Source organism: Phalacrocorax aristotelis, chromosome 4 (genome assembly GCF_949628215.1).
Source record: "Phalacrocorax aristotelis chromosome 4, bGulAri2.1, whole genome shotgun sequence".
NCBI lineage: Eukaryota > Metazoa > Chordata > Aves > Suliformes > Phalacrocoracidae > Phalacrocorax > Phalacrocorax aristotelis.
The window spans coordinates 65,528,346-65,546,359 of NC_134279.1; the positions used below are offsets into that span (position 1 = coordinate 65,528,346).

General features: G+C 38.0%; 1 protein-coding gene across 4 annotated transcripts; it reads right to left on the bottom strand.

Moving 5' to 3' along the window:
- Positions 1-35: 35 nt before the first annotated feature.
- On the bottom strand, positions 36-16,611 carry PACRGL (parkin coregulated like). 4 transcript variants are annotated; one of them, XR_012660396.1, is made up of 9 exons: positions 16,151-16,611; positions 13,390-13,547; positions 10,882-10,949; positions 9,726-9,816; positions 8,460-8,594; positions 6,747-6,854; positions 5,641-5,721; positions 2,821-2,958; positions 36-807 (listed from the first exon to the last, which is right to left on the bottom strand). XR_012660396.1 is itself a non-coding variant. In XM_075091763.1 (8 exons), the coding sequence occupies exons 2-8, from the start codon at positions 13,528-13,530 to the stop codon at positions 2,902-2,904; spliced, it is 681 nt and encodes a 226-aa protein (XP_074947864.1). In that variant the 5' UTR covers positions 13,531-13,547; positions 16,136-16,481; the 3' UTR covers positions 1,463-2,901. The 4 variants fall into 4 exon arrangements, 2 of the variants coding, with proteins under 2 accessions (XP_074947864.1, XP_074947863.1); XR_012660397.1 differs by having other exon boundaries at positions 16,136-16,389; XM_075091763.1 differs by lacking the exon at positions 36-807 and having other exon boundaries at positions 1,463-2,958; positions 16,136-16,481.
- Between the last annotated feature and the right edge of the window lie 1,403 nt (positions 16,612-18,014).

An 18,014-nucleotide genomic window follows, 5' to 3' on the forward strand; every position in this document is an offset into this window, starting at 1 on the left:
ATAAATAAAATTACTCAGCTTTACACTGAGACATGTATTATGCAAATAAATTTTTATTATACACTTTTCCCCAAAAAACCCTTTATAAATTATACAATTTAGCACTTCAACAGTGGCTACTTAGTTAACAAGATTCTTCTGAACAGTTGGGTTTTTACTCCAAACACAAACAAAATAAGACCTGACATTACGCAGCTTTATTGTCATTCCAACCCTTAGCTAAAATAGATACTATCACAAGGAGATTAAATAAATAATCTTAGTTTTGCTACTCATTTGTACTGGATTAAGCTCCAGGTGTTTGAGTGTATTTCTTAACTCTTAGATTCTAATTTATACAGAGGCATTACCATGTATTTTCTTTTCACATTTGTATGGTGCAGTCCTCAATTTTTGAATAATACTTTGTGTTAAAGTGCTATAATCAATGTGCAATGCACATCTGGCTGCAATTGCCTTCCACCTTTGACTTGCTTTTCTCTTCAAAAACAACCCCAAACCTAATGAAATAGATAACTTGAGCGGAAGAACTGTTATAGAACAAAAAAAAAGAACTTGCTTATAGGTAGATTTACTCCCTAACAAATACGAGTAAGCTTCTGTCAATCAGTCACACTTACCTAGTAAATCTGCATTTAATTTATCATGACATGAGTACAGGGAGTCCTACATACTGTATTTCCAATTATTCTTGGATGTGTCCGCAAAGTTCTTTGCTGAAAATTAAGGCTCTTCTGACTTGGAATTTTTCATGAAGAGACCTGAACTGGATCCTAATGCCGTTTTCATGAGTATGTGTCTTTCTGCCTTTAATGAAGAAAAAGGCATTAACTTCTTCTGAAGCTCAGAATGACTAGCACGACATAGTAACATCTACTACTACTAACTGCTAGACAGGCCAACATCTGTTTCAGTTTTTGTATTATCTTTAATTAGGAGACAGAATCAGGAAAAAATTGGAAATGTCAGCTATCTAATAGCATCTATATGTGATAACTGTGTTACACTTTTTAGGATCATTTCTTCATTAAGGTTGGAGCTACCTTAATTCTGAACCTAGAAAGATTTTTCTAAAAAAGTATGTACCTAAAATATAATACTGCCACTCCATCCATGTAATTTTTAAGATATATTGTCCACAGAGTTTATGCCAATACTTCAAAATAGGTGAAATGCTATCAGAGATAGGCCACTCTTCATTGTGACATTGCTGCAGAAGGGGGATTAATGAAGTAGAAAGACCGTTGCAAGTGTTCTTTTGCAAAAATAAATCAGGTATCTATTCTGGTGTAGAGATGGGATGTTTGTTAGAGGCATGTCGAAGGCTGCTCTGCTATCACCAGTGTAGGATAAGAGTAGTACAATACATGTACACTTGAAATCTGCGGTAGCATGTTTGTGTAAACTAAATGTGCACATTTTGTAAAAAAAAGAAAAAAAATAAAGTGAACATGAAAAGAAACAAGCAGCATGATCAATTTTTTTTTGAGTTGTTAAACAAACACTTGCATTTCTTCAAAACAAACATTTTTGCCAACAAAATTATTAAAAAAAAAAGCTTAAATACATATATCTTCTTGATCTCAGCAGATATCTTAGCACAGTCCTGAAGTAAATATGATTTAGCCAAGCAGTGGTAATTTTCCAGAAATTCTGTAATTGCTTTCATGTGACAGACTTTTTTAATACCCTATGCAACAGCATCTTTTGATGACAAAAAAATCCCCCACCTTCCAACAACTTTAAATTTGAGATTTGAATTTCCCTCAGGTGAAAAAAATTCTACGGCAAATTTTGTTACTTCAGTCAGGCCTCCCTCATAGGTAACTCAAATACCCATAATAACATGAACCCTGAACAGTATTTATTACAAGACCTGTTAGGAATTATTTTACAATCAAGTTAAAATATGTTCATGGACAAGTGCTGCACCCTGTAAGTCTTGACAGCCGGGTAAGCTGGCTTCCGTGATCTTTTTATTGTCTTATTATTTGTGGCTCTTGGTTTTTTTTGTAGCTTCAGCATTCAGAAGTTTATTAGCTTTTCTGCAGCTGAATTCACAAGCTAGTCCCAAGCACATCTGTGGCATTACAGAACTCAATGCAAAGGGAGCACGATGTAAATACTCCAAAGTTGCTTCCTACATCTAGCTCCCATTCAGTAGGCCCAAAGCTAACTGGAACTAATTAGTTGAGCAAAACCTAGGCTGTAGCTCTATGGAGCAAGCTGATGTCTCTGCACTGTATTCTCCAGAGCCGCTTCAGCTTCTCAAAACAATGTGCTGAGAATGCACAGAGCAAGTTCAGTTTTGTACCATATGCCACCCATTCAGTGCATTCAGCTTCATACCTTTCAAAGCTGACCCTCAGGAGCTCTAGATGAGTTCTCATAGTTCTACATCTAACCCAGTAAGTCCTGATGAAGTCAAAGTGCATCCCTCTGTGTCTGTGACACAAATTAAGTTATATGGTTCAAAAGCAGTTGTACATATGTAATTTAACACCAAGTTAGTTACTATTTAAGCAATTACAGCCAAATTATTTTGCGTCACACAAATGTACAAAACATATTAAGCACTGCAGCTCTATTAAAGGAAATTGTAATTTAGAACAAAATAAGAGCCAATATTTACTCTGCTTTTGCAACAATAGCAAATTAGTCAATGTCATTGTAAGCACAATGCATACGGAAATAGCAGCCAATACAGCGAGAATTATTTTAAATAGTCTTCCATAATTACATATCCACAAACTGATAGGACTTTTCCCACTCTCCATCATCCTGAAGAATTGTGATTATTTTAAGAGAATATATCCATACCCCAAATAAGTGTCAGTGACGTTCACAGGCAGTTTCTTTCCAAACTTCACCTTACAGTACAAATCACTACAGTTTTCTTCATCAAGAAGAGATAGAACAATAGGTTGGAATTTTAGATTTGATGATAGCCACAGTTGCCTGTTGAGTAAAAGAAAACAAATTTAAACAAAATAAGCACTAGCACTACATATGAAAGTATTCATATAGGCTCTATAAATTGTATTATTCACAACTTTTACTTAGTTATCTTTGTTACTGTCACACAGTAGAAAACTAAAACGTTAATAGTTGCTGAGAAATTTACTGTCAAGAGGGCTGAAAATAATGAACTCAGAAAATGAGGTATTGTGATAACTAATGATGGAGAGTAAACACCCTGGAGAAGAGACATGTAAACTCATACCTAAAACTGGGCATAAATATAGACATGAAATAATATGGATTTTTAAATAGAGGACGGATAGTCTGGCAAGGACTTCCAATAAAATTAAGAATCATATACTTTATAACCCATTTAGAATAGAAATTTGATAAAATCATTAGTTGGATTATATAATATTGCTTGTAATCAGAATTTATTAGTTTGCTTCCAGTTTTCTGTTTTATCTTATTACAGTATTTTTTAGAAGATACACAGAAAGACCTACTCACAAAACTGGTAAGACTACAAGAAATGAAGGGACAGAGAGAAGAATGAGAGGTTAATGATTCACTGACTAGTTACACTATTTAGACCTAAATTCTCAGAACATCAAGATGAGAAGTAATTTTCCTTTTCTGGTCTCACTACATATAAATAAAAAAACCTCTCACGCTTCTTTATTTGTTGTGCTGTTTTTCAAGTCTGCCATACAAACACTGCTTTGCCCTTAAATGAATATGAGTGGGGAAAAAAAAAAAGTGGTGCCTACTGATTATTTGGGTGACTACCGATTAAGGCACACAAGCTCAGAACTGGTAGACGTATATTTATGGTCCCTACTCTTTAGGTTATTCATATGCTTTACCAATGACAATTTAATGTCATACATGCAAGTGTTCATAAGGTCAAGAAAGCAAGCATTTTCTCTTCTGGATGAATGTCCAAGCCAATATTCTCTCACTTTTTCTTCTCTCCTTTCTGCAGAATGTGCAGTACAACAGAAAAAGGCAACAGAATGTTCAGCAGAAGAACACTGTGCCATCTATTACTTAAAACATTTTTTTGATTTATAACAATTGCAGATCTAACTTCTGGGTTAACCAGGGTGGGCTGGAATGTGAGCATCTGAATTCCTCAGTAAGTGACCTAAACACTAAGCTATTAGTGGGAATGGGCAGGCATTCAATAACCGCAAAAAGTATCTTTTAGCAAGAGTAAAACCTGTTGAGAAAAGTATTTAGGCTCAGCAAAAGGAAGATGAAGCCTGCATCCCGGGCATATTGAAGAAAGACAAATATTCAGTCTGAGTCAAGCGTCAATACTCCAGAAAGGGCCAGCGGCTATTTACTAGTTGACATTTGGTGAATTCATTTTGTTAATCTTTGTGGGCATCTATCCCACCCTATGGTCTGTACAAGAAGCTCACATGCTTTACTCAGCATAAGCATCTACTTCCTAAGTGCTGCAGTGCCTAACCTGGAGTAAGGACTTACATTAGGCATCCTGGATCTTACCCTATGCAGCTAACCCATTTGTCGCATCAGTTCAAACTCTGGAAAAAAAAATTTATATTTTTCTAGAGAAATGGAGAATTTTTGAGAAAGAATAGTATCTCATTTAACCACTAAGTCTGCATAAACTTCCCACCAAGGACAATAAAATGTTCCAAGCAAATATCATGGGCAGGGCTCCACACAGATGCACACTTGCTCCCAGAAAGAGTTCTCCTGGATGGGGCTTGGTGTGCTGTGCTGTAGGAGTCCAGCCATGCAGCTTCTTATGGAGGTGTGGATCCTTTGGAATATTTTACTAAGACATATTCCTATATTTCTTGCTCAGAGTTTAAAACAATGGGGAGACTACAAATGAAAAGTGGGAGATAAAAAACTGGGAGACAACAAAACCTAACTGGCAGAAACTGGACTACCCAGAGTAAATTTAATGCCATTTCTATTACCACTCGGTCATAGAATCATGGAATGGTTTGGGTTGGGAGGGACCTTTAGAGGTCGTCTAGTCCAACCCCCCTGCAACGAGCAGGGACATCTTCAGCTAGATCAGGTTGCTCAGAGCCCCATCCAGCCTGACCTTGGATGTTTCTAGAGATGGGGCATCTACAACCTCTCAGGGCAACCTGTTCCAGTGTTTCACCACCCTTACTGTAAAAAATCTACCCTCCTTTAGTTTAAAACCATCACCCCTTGTCCTGTCACAACAGGCCTTGCTAAAGAGATTGTCCCCATCTTTCTTATAGTCTCCCTTTAAGTACTGGGAGGCTGCAATAAGGTCTCCCCACAGCCTTCTCTTCTCCAGGCTGAACAACCCCAATTCTCTCAGCCTGTCCTCACAGGAGAGGTGCTCCAGCCCTCGGATCATTTCTGTGGCCTCCTCTGGGCCTGTTCCAATAGTTCTATGTCCTTCCTGTGTTGAGGGCTCCAGCTCTGAAGCCCTCAACATGTCATACAGACTAAAACAACTATTCTACTATGGACTGGAACACAACTCTGCTGACTGCCAGAGTGCAAAATCCTATTTTTATGCAACATGAATAGTTGTGACATGTGAAAATAAGCAGTTTTTAGAACTGGGTACTTAATCTGAAAGCCAGAAATGGAAGTTGTTTTGGCAAAGTTGCATTCAAATGTGCAGATTACAGAATAATCATCTGATCAACTCACCTTTCCACCATATTGCTCCAACTTTTGTAAAGCAACAGTAATTTTTTCTCTAAATTTCTTGTCCATTAATCTCCTTGAAACCTATTGGAAAAGTAAAATAAAAAGGTTTGCTGCACAACATGGCACAATATATGCGAAGAGGTCAATATTATTCTATTTTATTACTTTATTTCATCTTGTCTTTGGAAAATTAAAGGTGAAAAGAAACATCATTTATAGCTTGTAACTGATGTCAAAGCATGGAACTCAGTCAAGGCAAAAGGAATAAGTCTCTCAGCAGTTAATATTTTAAACTCAAAAAAAGCTCAACTGTTAGCCAAAAAAATACTTATTCTATTTTTTTTCATTTAGCAAACAAAATTTAAAGAGGTAACAACTTTAAAATAAAGTCATTCTTAAAGTGCTGTCCACATGAAAAGTTAAGTCATTTTTTTCACATGTACTGAAAGAGATTTATTTTTAGTGGAAATACTTTTTAAAAAAACCCAAACTACTGCAATTTCTCTCTTCCGCACTGGAGGTCTAAAAGGTCTTTTTATTTTGCTGTAAAAGTGCACTTTGGAAGCAGGCTAAACAAAACCATGAAAAGCCTGTCTGACAGAGGAAGGATGCCTACAGAAGGACTCAGTATAAAAATACCTTCCACAATCCCACTCTAAGTTTATTTAATTAAACTTCCTTGTGCAGAAATCCCATCTGAAAGAAGTGGGAATATTTGCTTATGTTAATTTATTGGAACTCTCACATATTTTTTTAAAATACCCACACTTAAATTGCAAAACTAATTTTGCAATAAACATAAACTTCCCTTAAAAACATAGCATCTATTTCACCTCAGGCTTGAAGCTGGACCTTTTTTAAATAGTAGAGACAACACTTCCATTATTCTCCAATTTATGTTAACAACAGTTTCTGGACCTTGCTAGAACCCTGTAAGTCACCATATTATTAAAGAATGATGGACTTACACAGAGGAATTTATGAAGTAATGCTTTTCATGGAACTGCTGAGTCCTCCACTGTATGTGTGCAGATATTATAGCAAACATCTCAATAAAAGTACCATAAAAATTCAGATGATTTTTTACTACAGCATCAAAAACTTACATTTGTGAGTAGATGCTTAAGATGATCATTCAGAGATGGGCCAACAACAGCACTCAGTTGAACTAAAGCATCCAATCCCCTTCCGAATACTTCATCATCCGAATGGGCCTTCAGAGCGGGGGAAAAAAGAAAATCCTGGCTGTATACAGTATTTTTAAAAATTAAAACTACTGTGCAACTGCTACTTATTATAATGTTACAAGTTTAGAAATACAAATACAATATGAATAAATATTAGTAACTAGAGGTAACATTTTAAAACAGAAGTGTATTTCTAAACTAGAAAACAAAAGTATCCACAAAATGTCAGTGAAATTCCTGCATTTCTTCTGAGAGAAGGAAACTATGAATTTATTATTGATGAAATGAAAAATTCAGCAGGCAAAACAAACAGTTTACTACACCAACAATTTCAGTGCTTCACAGCATATTAGAAAGAACCCTTCAAATGCAGGTATGTTGAAATCGGGAGACAACATTTTAGTTACAAACGTAATGAATTCTGGGTAATTTCTATGTAATTCATAACAACAACTGTCTTTCTTGGAGAAACACATGACTTTCTGGCTCAATTAATTTAGTCCCTGGCCAACTACAGCTTTGTCTCCTGCCAGCAATTATCAGGCTCTTATCTACTTCTAGGGCACTTTGTCATCTTTATTACTCCCGTGGGAAGGTTCTTCTATACCCGAGTTCTCTAATAGTTTAGTTATCTCACTCTTCCTTTAGCAGAGAAATTGATTCGTGACAATTTATTTTGTTCTGGTACTCATACTGACTTTTATTCAAACAATTATTTTTCCACTCTGACATTTAAGCCCTGAACATTTTTTAAACTAGAAGCTATCAACTGCTTGTGTAGTAGAAGGTTTAACAAGACTTTATACCAAAAGAGTGCAACAATGAAAATGATCAGATTACTAACAGTAACTGGAAGAACAGACAAGAATATTTTTTCTAATTTTGTCTTCCAAACTAAACCAAAGATACTCATAACACGCTATTCTGATCTTCTATTACACCTCTGACCTGACATCACAAAGAATTTTCAAACTTTCAGCCATCTCTATAAAACCAGAACTGAAACACAGCTAGATTAAAGGACAGCAAGTAGCTGAACCAGAACAGGGCTATGAAACACATTAAAAAGATCCAAAAGAGTTTACCTTCAGGGCCAATACTTCTACCTCACTTTATTTTCTTAAAGAGTAGAAAAGTTAAAAACATTTTCAAAATTAGGAATATGACCTCAAACATTTTAACTGTATTCCTCCCTTTTCCTCACTGGCATATTCTTTTTTATCTTTGTAGCATGTTTTGCACTTTTAAATGTAGCAGATGAGTATTTATTCTTGCACCTCCATTTTACTTCAATTTTTTTCCCCATGATATTATGTGGATATATAAAAACACTACCAATAGATATAATTGCTTCTGCTTATATTCAGATCTTTAATTGCATATTTCCACCGAATTTGCCCATAGCTGCTGTCATACAGCTATACAAGGAGTCGCCTGTCTCAATTTACAGTTAAAGACATATTTAGCTAATAAAACCAAGGCAGGGTTAACATGAGAAATAGAAACCATGCCCCCAAACTCCAAACCGAAAGCCCATGCAATAGATTTATCACATTAACATTATCCATGTAGTCCTCATAAGCACAAGAAAACAAAACCCATTAAAACCTCTGCATGAAGAGTAAGACATACCAATGCAGCCTTTAACACTGGAACTAGACGAGGCAACAAGGGAATTGCTTTTTCAGTAGCACCTTCAACCATAAGTAATTCTTTAAAACCTTCCTTTGAAACAAATGTATAGGGATGTTTTGTCTCTCTTAGACCCTGTTGCAAACGTAAAATATGTTTGCTTATTAGTGAGTCTTCTTTTAAACAAAACCACATTTTAAAAGTTCCACATAGTAGTAAGATAGTGTTTAGATTTTGTTACATCAGTTCAAAACATAAAATACACTAACTCCACCGTGTGGAGCCATTGAGTACAACTCTGCTCACAGAATATTCTTATTAATTTTTTTTTTAGGACATTGAATATTAAAGCTCACATAAAAACATTAAAACTAATACTGCCAATTCAATCTATATTTCTACTTCATTACCTTTGATCTAACTACCCAAGGTAATTTTTCAACAAGGCCATGAACAAGAATGGGCTATATTTGTAAATGGTTTTCATACCCTGAAGGAAAAAAAAATAGAAGGTGAACTATAAAAGGAAAGACACCCCCATGCAACACCTAAAACTTGTAGATGCTACAAATATGCACTTCTGGTGGAGACCTGACTGGCACAACTCAAAGATTTAAAGCCCTATGGCTGAGTTCTTTCCATACCAGCAGCTCTAAGTTACTTTAGGCATTGACAGCTTTGTTTAATCTTTAAAAAAAACAAAAGCACCACCTCTAGAGTATGCACGTTATTCCATCCACCACACTGGATTCAACATTTATTTACACTCCTGAAACATATTTGGTGATAGATGTCACAGACGATGCTGAGAAAACAGAAGCCTGAACATCATGTATAGTATTTCATTTATTTCCACTGTATGTGTTCCATCTATTGAGGAGAGCACTCCTACTTCAATAGGTAAGCTTTATATACAAAAATAATTTTAAAAATTTTGTTTACGAAAGAACCTGCAAAGCCACAAATGGATTGAAGTATTTCATTCAACAGTTGGGAATCTGAGAAACAGTCTTGTATTTGGCCAGTATCTCACAGATTAAATAGCTCTCCCTAGCTCTTCCAGAATGCTCTAACTAAAGAATTACAAATGGCAATATTCTTGACCATCTTCATTCATACAAGATCTTCACAAATGGTTTGGGTTTGTTTTTTTTTTCATATTTCCCTAGTAGGTAAGTCTAAGGTAGCTAGCTTAGCTTGTTACAAAAATGCCATTTGCAACTGGGAAATCCTGTGTGCTTAACTTCACGAGAAAATTGAGATTACCTCTGCCAATGTTACAAGAAGGGGATCAAAGGGAACAGTTTCAGGAAGGCATTCCCATTGCAGTCTGTGCTTTACAGAGCCATGCACTAACCTATAAAAAGAATAAAGTTTTAACAAATTAGCATATAATAAGATATAATTTATTGCTAACACTATTCACTTTAAATGTATCACCAATAGGTTTCCAATATTACTATAATGTTATATACACAATTTCAATACATACTGCTCTCCTTAGTGAAATGTATAACAGTACTGAACAGTGCAATTATCATCATTCACAAATCTGACAGTTGTCAAAATTCTGTTCCTGATTACATAGAAAACAGAAAATAAAAGTGATAAATATTATAGATGACTCTCACACCACCACAGAAGATGCTGCCTTTGCAAAGTTACTTATTTTGATGAATATAAAGAAATATTTTCCTCAAATAACTATTGGTAAGGGAAATCAGTTGAAACCGAAAATCATATTGGAATTCATCAGGAGTACCTGATGAATTATCAGATACAGATAAAGGCTATGTATCAATTACTATTTTATACATGTATATAAATTTAGTAATGACTACTTAAATTTTTGTTAAGTAATTCTGCATCCAGTTGACAAAACACTAATGTGCTTATTGTCTAGGCAAATATACAATAGACAAAAGTAACTTAAAATACCACAAACTATTACTTACAAGTAGTTTTGTTAATATCTGATATTGCTGACAGCTACAGAGTTGGAATGTTCAAGAAATTGTTGTCTTACTACTTAATTCAGACAAAAAAAGACTGCAAGATGTCTACTTACTGAAATGGCACTCATTTTATTATCTTCATCAGTAAGCAGAAGTAAACACCATTATATGAAGAAATCAACTTCTTTCATGAAAGAGGCTTAACAAATCAAATCTGCAAATACCTAGATATTCTTTAAAAATGCAGCTTCAGTATTAACACAGCATAAAAAAAGAACCAGAAGACGACAATTTCAGAGACATGGAAAATTGCCTTCTGCTTTGAAAAAAGTTAAGTATCAGAAATCTTTTCAGAAATTAATGGAAGCAAACAGCCTAAGAGATCAAACATGAACAGCTGTATTTCAATCAGTGTAATTCTACCTAACGATAAAATATTTAGTGAAAAATAAACAAAACCAACAGACCTGCATGGAATGCCACCTTTTGCATATATAGCAGCAAATGCAGAAGGTGGTCGAGAATGAGCACCAAACTGTGAGGACAAAAAAAAAAAGCATTATTTATTCATAACAGTAATGTTTAATAACTATTTTAAATATGTTAAAACCACAGTTTACCAAAAAAGGAACTTAGTCATATGATTCTAAAACTAATCAAAAAAAGAACTGCAGCTCTGGGGGGGGAAACATATAACTGGTACATTTATCAGAAAACTGCTTATCAGAATTATCTGGCTATGAAGTTGTAAAAATGAATAAATAATGTAGAATCAGTGCTCTTCTGATGGAATACCCTTATTTTTCTATTTTCTCTTGCAAATCTTAATGCTGAAGTCTTATCGGTTCTCTCCTTAACAGATTAAGGACCTCTCATTTTCCCAGTGCTTTTATTGTTATTTTGGTAACATGCAGAAGGCAGATTTACTCCAATTCCTTGATACAAGTATAGACAAAAGTGCAAGTGGAAAGATGTGGGAGAAACACCAAATGTTGGGCAAGATCGTACAAGGACACTGGAAATCAGTGGGAAGGTTCATGCTGGGTGAGAATCTAGGAAGGACTCACTGGAGAAGGAAACTAGGAGCTTCACGGGAAGAAAGCCTGCACAAAGTTGTTTTTTATCATATACATGCTTCTTATGCATATGAATTATGATATTATTTATGAGCAGGATCATTCAAGGCTACTTCCCAGATTAAACAACTTATCACAAAGCATATAGCAGGAAATACTATGAAATCTTAATTTTTATCTTTTCATTATTTGAATCTTCATTGATGATCTGGATGAGGGGATTGAGTGCCCCCTCAGTAAGTTTGCAGATGACACCAAGCTGGGTGGAAGTGTCGATCTGCTGGAAGGCAGGAAGGCCCTACAGAGGGACCTGAACAGGATGGATCGTTGGGCCGGAGCCAACGGTATGAGATTCAACAAGGCTACATGCCGGGTCCTGCACTTGTGTCACAACAACGCCATGCAACATTACAGGCTTGGGGAGGAGTGGCTGGAGAGCTGCCTGGAGGAGAAGGACCTGTGGGTGTTGGTTGACAGCCACCTGACCATGAGCCAGCAGTGTGCTCAGGTGGCCAAGAAGGCCAACAGCATCCTGGCTTGTACCAGCAATAGTGTGGCCAGCAGGAGCAGGGAGGTGACCGTGCCCCTGTACTCGGCACTGGTGAGGCCGCACCTTGAGTACTGTGTTCAGTTTTGGGCCCCTCGGGACAAGAAGGACATTGAGGTGCTGGAGTGTGTCCAGAGAAGGGCAACGAAGCTGGTGAAGGGTCTAGAGAACAAGTCGTATGAGAAGCAGCTGAGGGAGCTGGGGTTGTTTACTCTGGAGAAGAGGAGGCTGAGGGGAGGCATTATTGCTCTCTACAACTACCTGAAAGGAGGTTGTAGCGAGGTGGGGGGGTCAGTCTCTTCTCCCTAGTCACAAGCGACAGGATGAGAGGAAATGGCCTCAAGCTGTACCAGGGGAAGTTTAGGTTGGGTATTAGGAAAAACTTATTCACCGAAAGGGTTGTCAGGCATCAGAAAAGGGTGCCCAGGGAGGTGGTTCAGTCTCCATCCCTGGAGGTATTTAAAAGAAGGGTAGACATGGTGCTTGAGGATATGGTTTAGTGGTGGACTTGGCAGTGACAGGTTAGCGGTTGGACTCGATGATCTTAAGGATCTTTTCCAACCTTAACGATTGATTCTATGATCCTATGATTCTATGACTTCTTGGCTTAATTAAGTCATTGTACTACTTGCAAAAACATTTTATGAAAAATATTCCCACATGAAAGTATTCAGCCCTGTTTATGCAAACCAGTAGCCCACTGAAGTACTCCCACGTTTAGTTTGTTTTCCAAAAACTCTGAGATGTTGCTAATTGGTTGGCTGATATGGCCCAGTGGTGAGCTATAATTCACCCACTCGAAGACAGTTCTCCAGGTGCAGGACTTCTGTGAAATAAACAACTCCTTTCATCTGTCTTCTCCTGAGAGTCCAAATTCTTCCCAAAGTATTACATATTCACAGTACTTGGGAGTTTCAAGTAATGCTCACTAGCAATTAATTTGCTAGATTTTATGATCTTCAAGATGCTACCTGATTCTTGGTTTCATTGCATAACTGAGATCTGTTCCTCTAAAGGAACAGGTGCCAAAATTTATAACTATACCAAAAAATAACCCAACCCTTTTTAAATCTTACCTCTAAATCTCTTTTTAGGGCAAAACTATATCGAAAATAAAAAAGTTATCATCCGAGCCAAAATTGCATCAAAACCCCTTTTTAAAAAAAGTAATGACCATGTTACACCTCAGGCATTTGAGCTTAGAAATTAGGGAATATATGATTAATAACAAAGGCTTAGTTTAAATTTACAAAACAGGACCAGAAAAATCATGTCTTGCACATACTTCATAAAGTATACAGATTTCTTCCAAGAAGAGATCTGTTTTAAACAAACTCACCAGTTATACATACCGGATCAATAGTTTTAGGATTCAGCTTGTCACTAGGCTTTGGCTGTGGTTTAATTGCAGGTTCTGGAGAACACGGCAAAGGAGAAGATGTCTTGCTTTTCTGTGCTGCAGTTTTTGGTTTTATTTGGATGCCTGATGACATTCTTAGAACATTACTTCCTAGAATAGAAAAAGATTAAAAATATAAAATAGTTTTCATTCCTACATGACAGAAGATCAAGGGTTCGAATCCCAGGGTCCAAAGGCTGACATGAACAATCAATCAAGAAAATCTGAAGAAGTGTATTAATAAAGAAATGCCTATTCTTATATACCCTAGGCAGTGCACAGGATAATTTTGACAGACTTGTCACTCATCTTTCAAATGCACGTCTCCTAATCCTGTGCTGCTCCCCTTTAATTCTGTACTTCGAGACCTTCACCAAAAGTGAAATTAGCTACAGTCTGCCTTTAGGGTCGCCTACAGAAATCCGAGCAGCAATATAGTGCTCAGCAGAACAGCCCAGAGTGAAACTGGCTCGTTGAGTACTGTTACAGCAGAAGACAGTAAAAAGTCTGAGGAAAGGCCAGGATGAAGGAATGAACACAAGAGCAAGCAGATTCAAGACACAAAAACCAAAGCAGAATCAATAAGAGAAAAGACATGTAAAGTAGGAAACAAAGAACACAGGAAATTAATTCTAAATCCAGTAAGAAGGATGAAAGTATTTTGTTAAAAAGAATTTTAAAAAACCTTTCTCTATACATCCTTAAATACTGATTTAGGTGCACATACCTTCTAAATGTTAATGTACTAGCTTCATGTGTTATTATAGATGTGTGTAATTGCATTAAAATGTCCCTAATAAAAAGAATATAATAGTCTATTGCCTATTTAACGTATAAAGCCTGACACTATGATGAATTATATAAATTATTCTTGGGAAAAGGCAGGCTTTCAAATGTTATTAAAATTATAAAGTGTGAAGATGCTAGTTTTTAATATTATTAATGTTCAGTAGTTTATGCTGTGGTGTACTCTGAGTGGAGAAAACAATTTAGTAAACAAGAAATTACATACGTTTAGTAAACAAGTGACGCTATATAGAAATGAAAACAATAGGAAACCAGTTAAATAATACACATAAACATTGCCACAGGGATGAGTAGGGTTGATGACACCTGGTTTTGTCAACAACATGATTAAATTCCAAATACTGAGATCAGGATGAACTAGAGAGGCAGATTTTTTTTTGCCACACTACTTCCACTCCCTCAGCTCTACAAGCCACCTGCCCTAATCTCTGCGAGGATCTTGTACATGCAGTCCTTGTTGTTTAGCTTGATTCTTCCCTCCAGACAGAGCTTCCAGTGAGGTACATTTACCATTGCCTAAATTACTAAATCTTTGGGATTATTTCTGCTTCGAGTAAAAAGTGATAAGTCCCTGCGGTTGTGTAGATATGCTATGTCCTTACGACTTGTAGAAAGAATTAAATGTGGCACCTAAGTTTTACTGAATGTCAACAAACAACATATAGTAATAATTATAAAATTAGCTAAAATACAAATACAAAGCAAAACTAAAATTGAAAGTTTGAATCAATACTTCTTGACTGATGATTTAATCAGAACTTGTGATTCAAATCAGTTCATCAGTACACCTTGGTTTCTCTTTCCTACCATTTCAGAATACGGCCTGTCTCCAGTGACAGTCTTTTTAAAAGAAGAACATAACATAGTTAGACAAAAGTCTCTTCAGAACACACAAAAACTTAAGTGACACCTATGGGAACTATTCTGTTTGTAAAATGCAAATATTAAAAACTGAAATAATTTGAAGCTCTGGAAGACAAACAATAACATAGAAAATTCAGCAATTTTGTAAGTGCCAGCTTATTATCACAAAACTCTAATCACATTAGAGTTAGAAAACACATTTCTAACTATCAGAAAAATAAGAATCAAAATCGTTTTATACTAAAAAAACCCAGATAAGTTCTTGACATTAGCATTACATATCACAAAATAGTGCTATCAGTGTCAGCCTTTGAAATGTACAATTGCTCATAACATAAACAGTCATCTTGCTAATAATAACATAAATATTTTTCTCAGAAAAGCGTTCAGAAGTCATTCCGATGTATTCAAATTCTTTTATCTTCCAAGAAGTAACCAAGATACATACCGAGGACTTAACTAAGGTTTTAACTAATGACAAAATCTAGATGCATTTCAAAAGCCACTGGTGGTACCGTCAGACACAGTAAAAAATAAGACGTGTGACAACAGGCAGGGACAATGTTGGCCCTTTGGGACAAAAGTAAAGATGGGAGATAAGGACAGCGATAATGGTTTTGTAAAAACCCAACGGAGGTAACAGGCCTGCGTATTGCCAGAGGAGGAGGTGGCAGAAAGTGGAACAAGGACTTTTCATGAGGAGGTCTCAGACTTCAGAGCAAGATGATAGGTCTTGTGTAGTTAAGAGCTGGGAGTCCATGCATTTGTAGAGAGATCAGACAGCAGAAGTATAGTTGTGAATCAAACAAGTGACGTACAGGCTTGATACAGAAGTGAGCCATCCATCCTACTGGCGGATGACAGACTTCAAGCAAAGGACAGAAGTCCTTAAATGGAAATAGCAAAAGCACCTTTAAAAGACATTTTCGAAGGAGGAAAAGTGCGGCCTGGAGTTTGGGTTCTAGAAGTCACTTACAAAAGGCGGAATGGAAGTCAGCAGGATTTTACAGGCGAGGCAGCTCCCTTACCCTGGTGAGCCTCACCTCTGCGGAGGGCAGCTGGGCAGAGAGGAGGAGACACGGGGCACCAAGCGCCGTGACCGCCGAGAGGCTCAAAGAGCAAAGCTCCGGCAAGTCACCACAGAGCCGCCGGCCGGACCCTCACGAACACCGGGGGACATCAGACGGTGACCCAGCGAGACGGCGAGGAGGGACGGGCTGGCCCCTCCTCGGGCTCTCTCCCCTCCCCGCAGCTCCCGCTCTCTTGCGGGGAAGCCCAGGCCGAGGCGGCGGAGGGGAGCGCCGGGCCGGTGGGCAGCAGTATCCCCTCTTCTCACGGGCCCCTGAGGGCGGCCGCTCGGTGCCCCGAGGGCCCACTGCGGGGCTGCGCCGCTCTCCGGCGGCGACACGCAGGGCCCGGCCCGGCCCGATTGGCGCTACTGCCCGGCTGCACCGACAGCCCCGGGCCCGGCGGGCGGGCGGCTCCGCGCACGGCGACGCTTCCTGCCGGTTGCCAGGGAAACTATGGGCTGCCGAGAGCCCAATCTTCTTCGGCGTGGCGAGCCCGCGGTGGGGGCAGTGGGGCGGGAGCGAGCATGCGCGGCGGGCGGCGTCCCTCAGCCGGGCCTGGGTGCCCTCTCTGCCGCCCGCGGCGGGGGGGAGGTGGCCGCCTCGGTGGCCGCGGTCCCGGGGGCTTCTCACCCTGGGCATCGCCCTGCTGAGCTGGGAGCTGTGCGGCGGGTGTGCCGGGGCAGCGCGGCCGCTGGGGAGTGCCGGGGAGCTGGGGCACCGTCTCCAACTAACCAGAGCTTCAGTCCTTCCTGAAGGACCAGCGAAAATTAGATTGAAAGGATGATTTTTTTTCAACCTGCCTTTTATGTTTGTGATAAGAATGGGGGTGGTAAATTTTCAGGTGGCATTGCTACTCATTTGTATCCCCTTTCTTAATGACTTCCCAGGAAAAACAGGATTTGGGAAATACTGTAGTTTGCTTTTATTTTTATGTGACAGAAGTTTGGCTTTTAGGGACAGGGCTGCATTCTGCTTTGCAATCATTTTTGTTCCAAACACAATGATAAAGTTAATTTTTAGCTTCTTTTTTCCAGGTAACCCACTTACACGGTACTGAAATCTCTCGTCACAAGTGCAGTATTTATACACCATCACATCTAAACATGGTAAATGAACTCTTGTGTAAACGGGTGCAGTTTTGTCCTCTGTGGACCCCATTAATCATCAGAGTGCTTTCTTGCTTCCTTTGAGATGTGTTTGTTCTTTAATGCACTGAACAATAAATCAAGCAAGATGTTTTCTTGGTTTGCTTAAATTGTGTGGGATGCAATCTTTCCACCATCACATTCTTTCTCACTTCTGTAATTTATAACAAGGAACTGAATGGGACTTCAGAAGTGGATAAGAGTGCTATTCTGTTGTTTTTCCACCAAAAAAAACCCCAATCCCAGGATAATGCACTGACAGTGTTGAAAAGTAGTTGACTATTTGAAAACTACCATCGGCATTAGATTTTGGGCAATGCTAACATTTCATAATTAGTTTTATCCAACATAAGTAGTTTGTATCTGCCAACAATGGGGAGTTGTGAGGATATCTGCAGAGTTAAAATAGGGCTGTGAAATGCGTTATTGCAAGAGACCTTTTAGAAATATAGAAGGAGAAAATGATAAAAAATAATGTTGGAGAAGGGAAGCTTTTTGTTTTATTTCTAAATGTTATAACTAAATCCAAGAGACGTTACAGTACTTTCACAAAATTATTTTACTCTCCCACAATACTGAACGCAATAGAGGGGTGGATGTCTTTTTATCCATAAATTTTACAGGCTGGTAAATGATCTCATAAAAATCCAATATTTGTAAAGCAGACCATGCAGGTGTTTGAAAATCACACT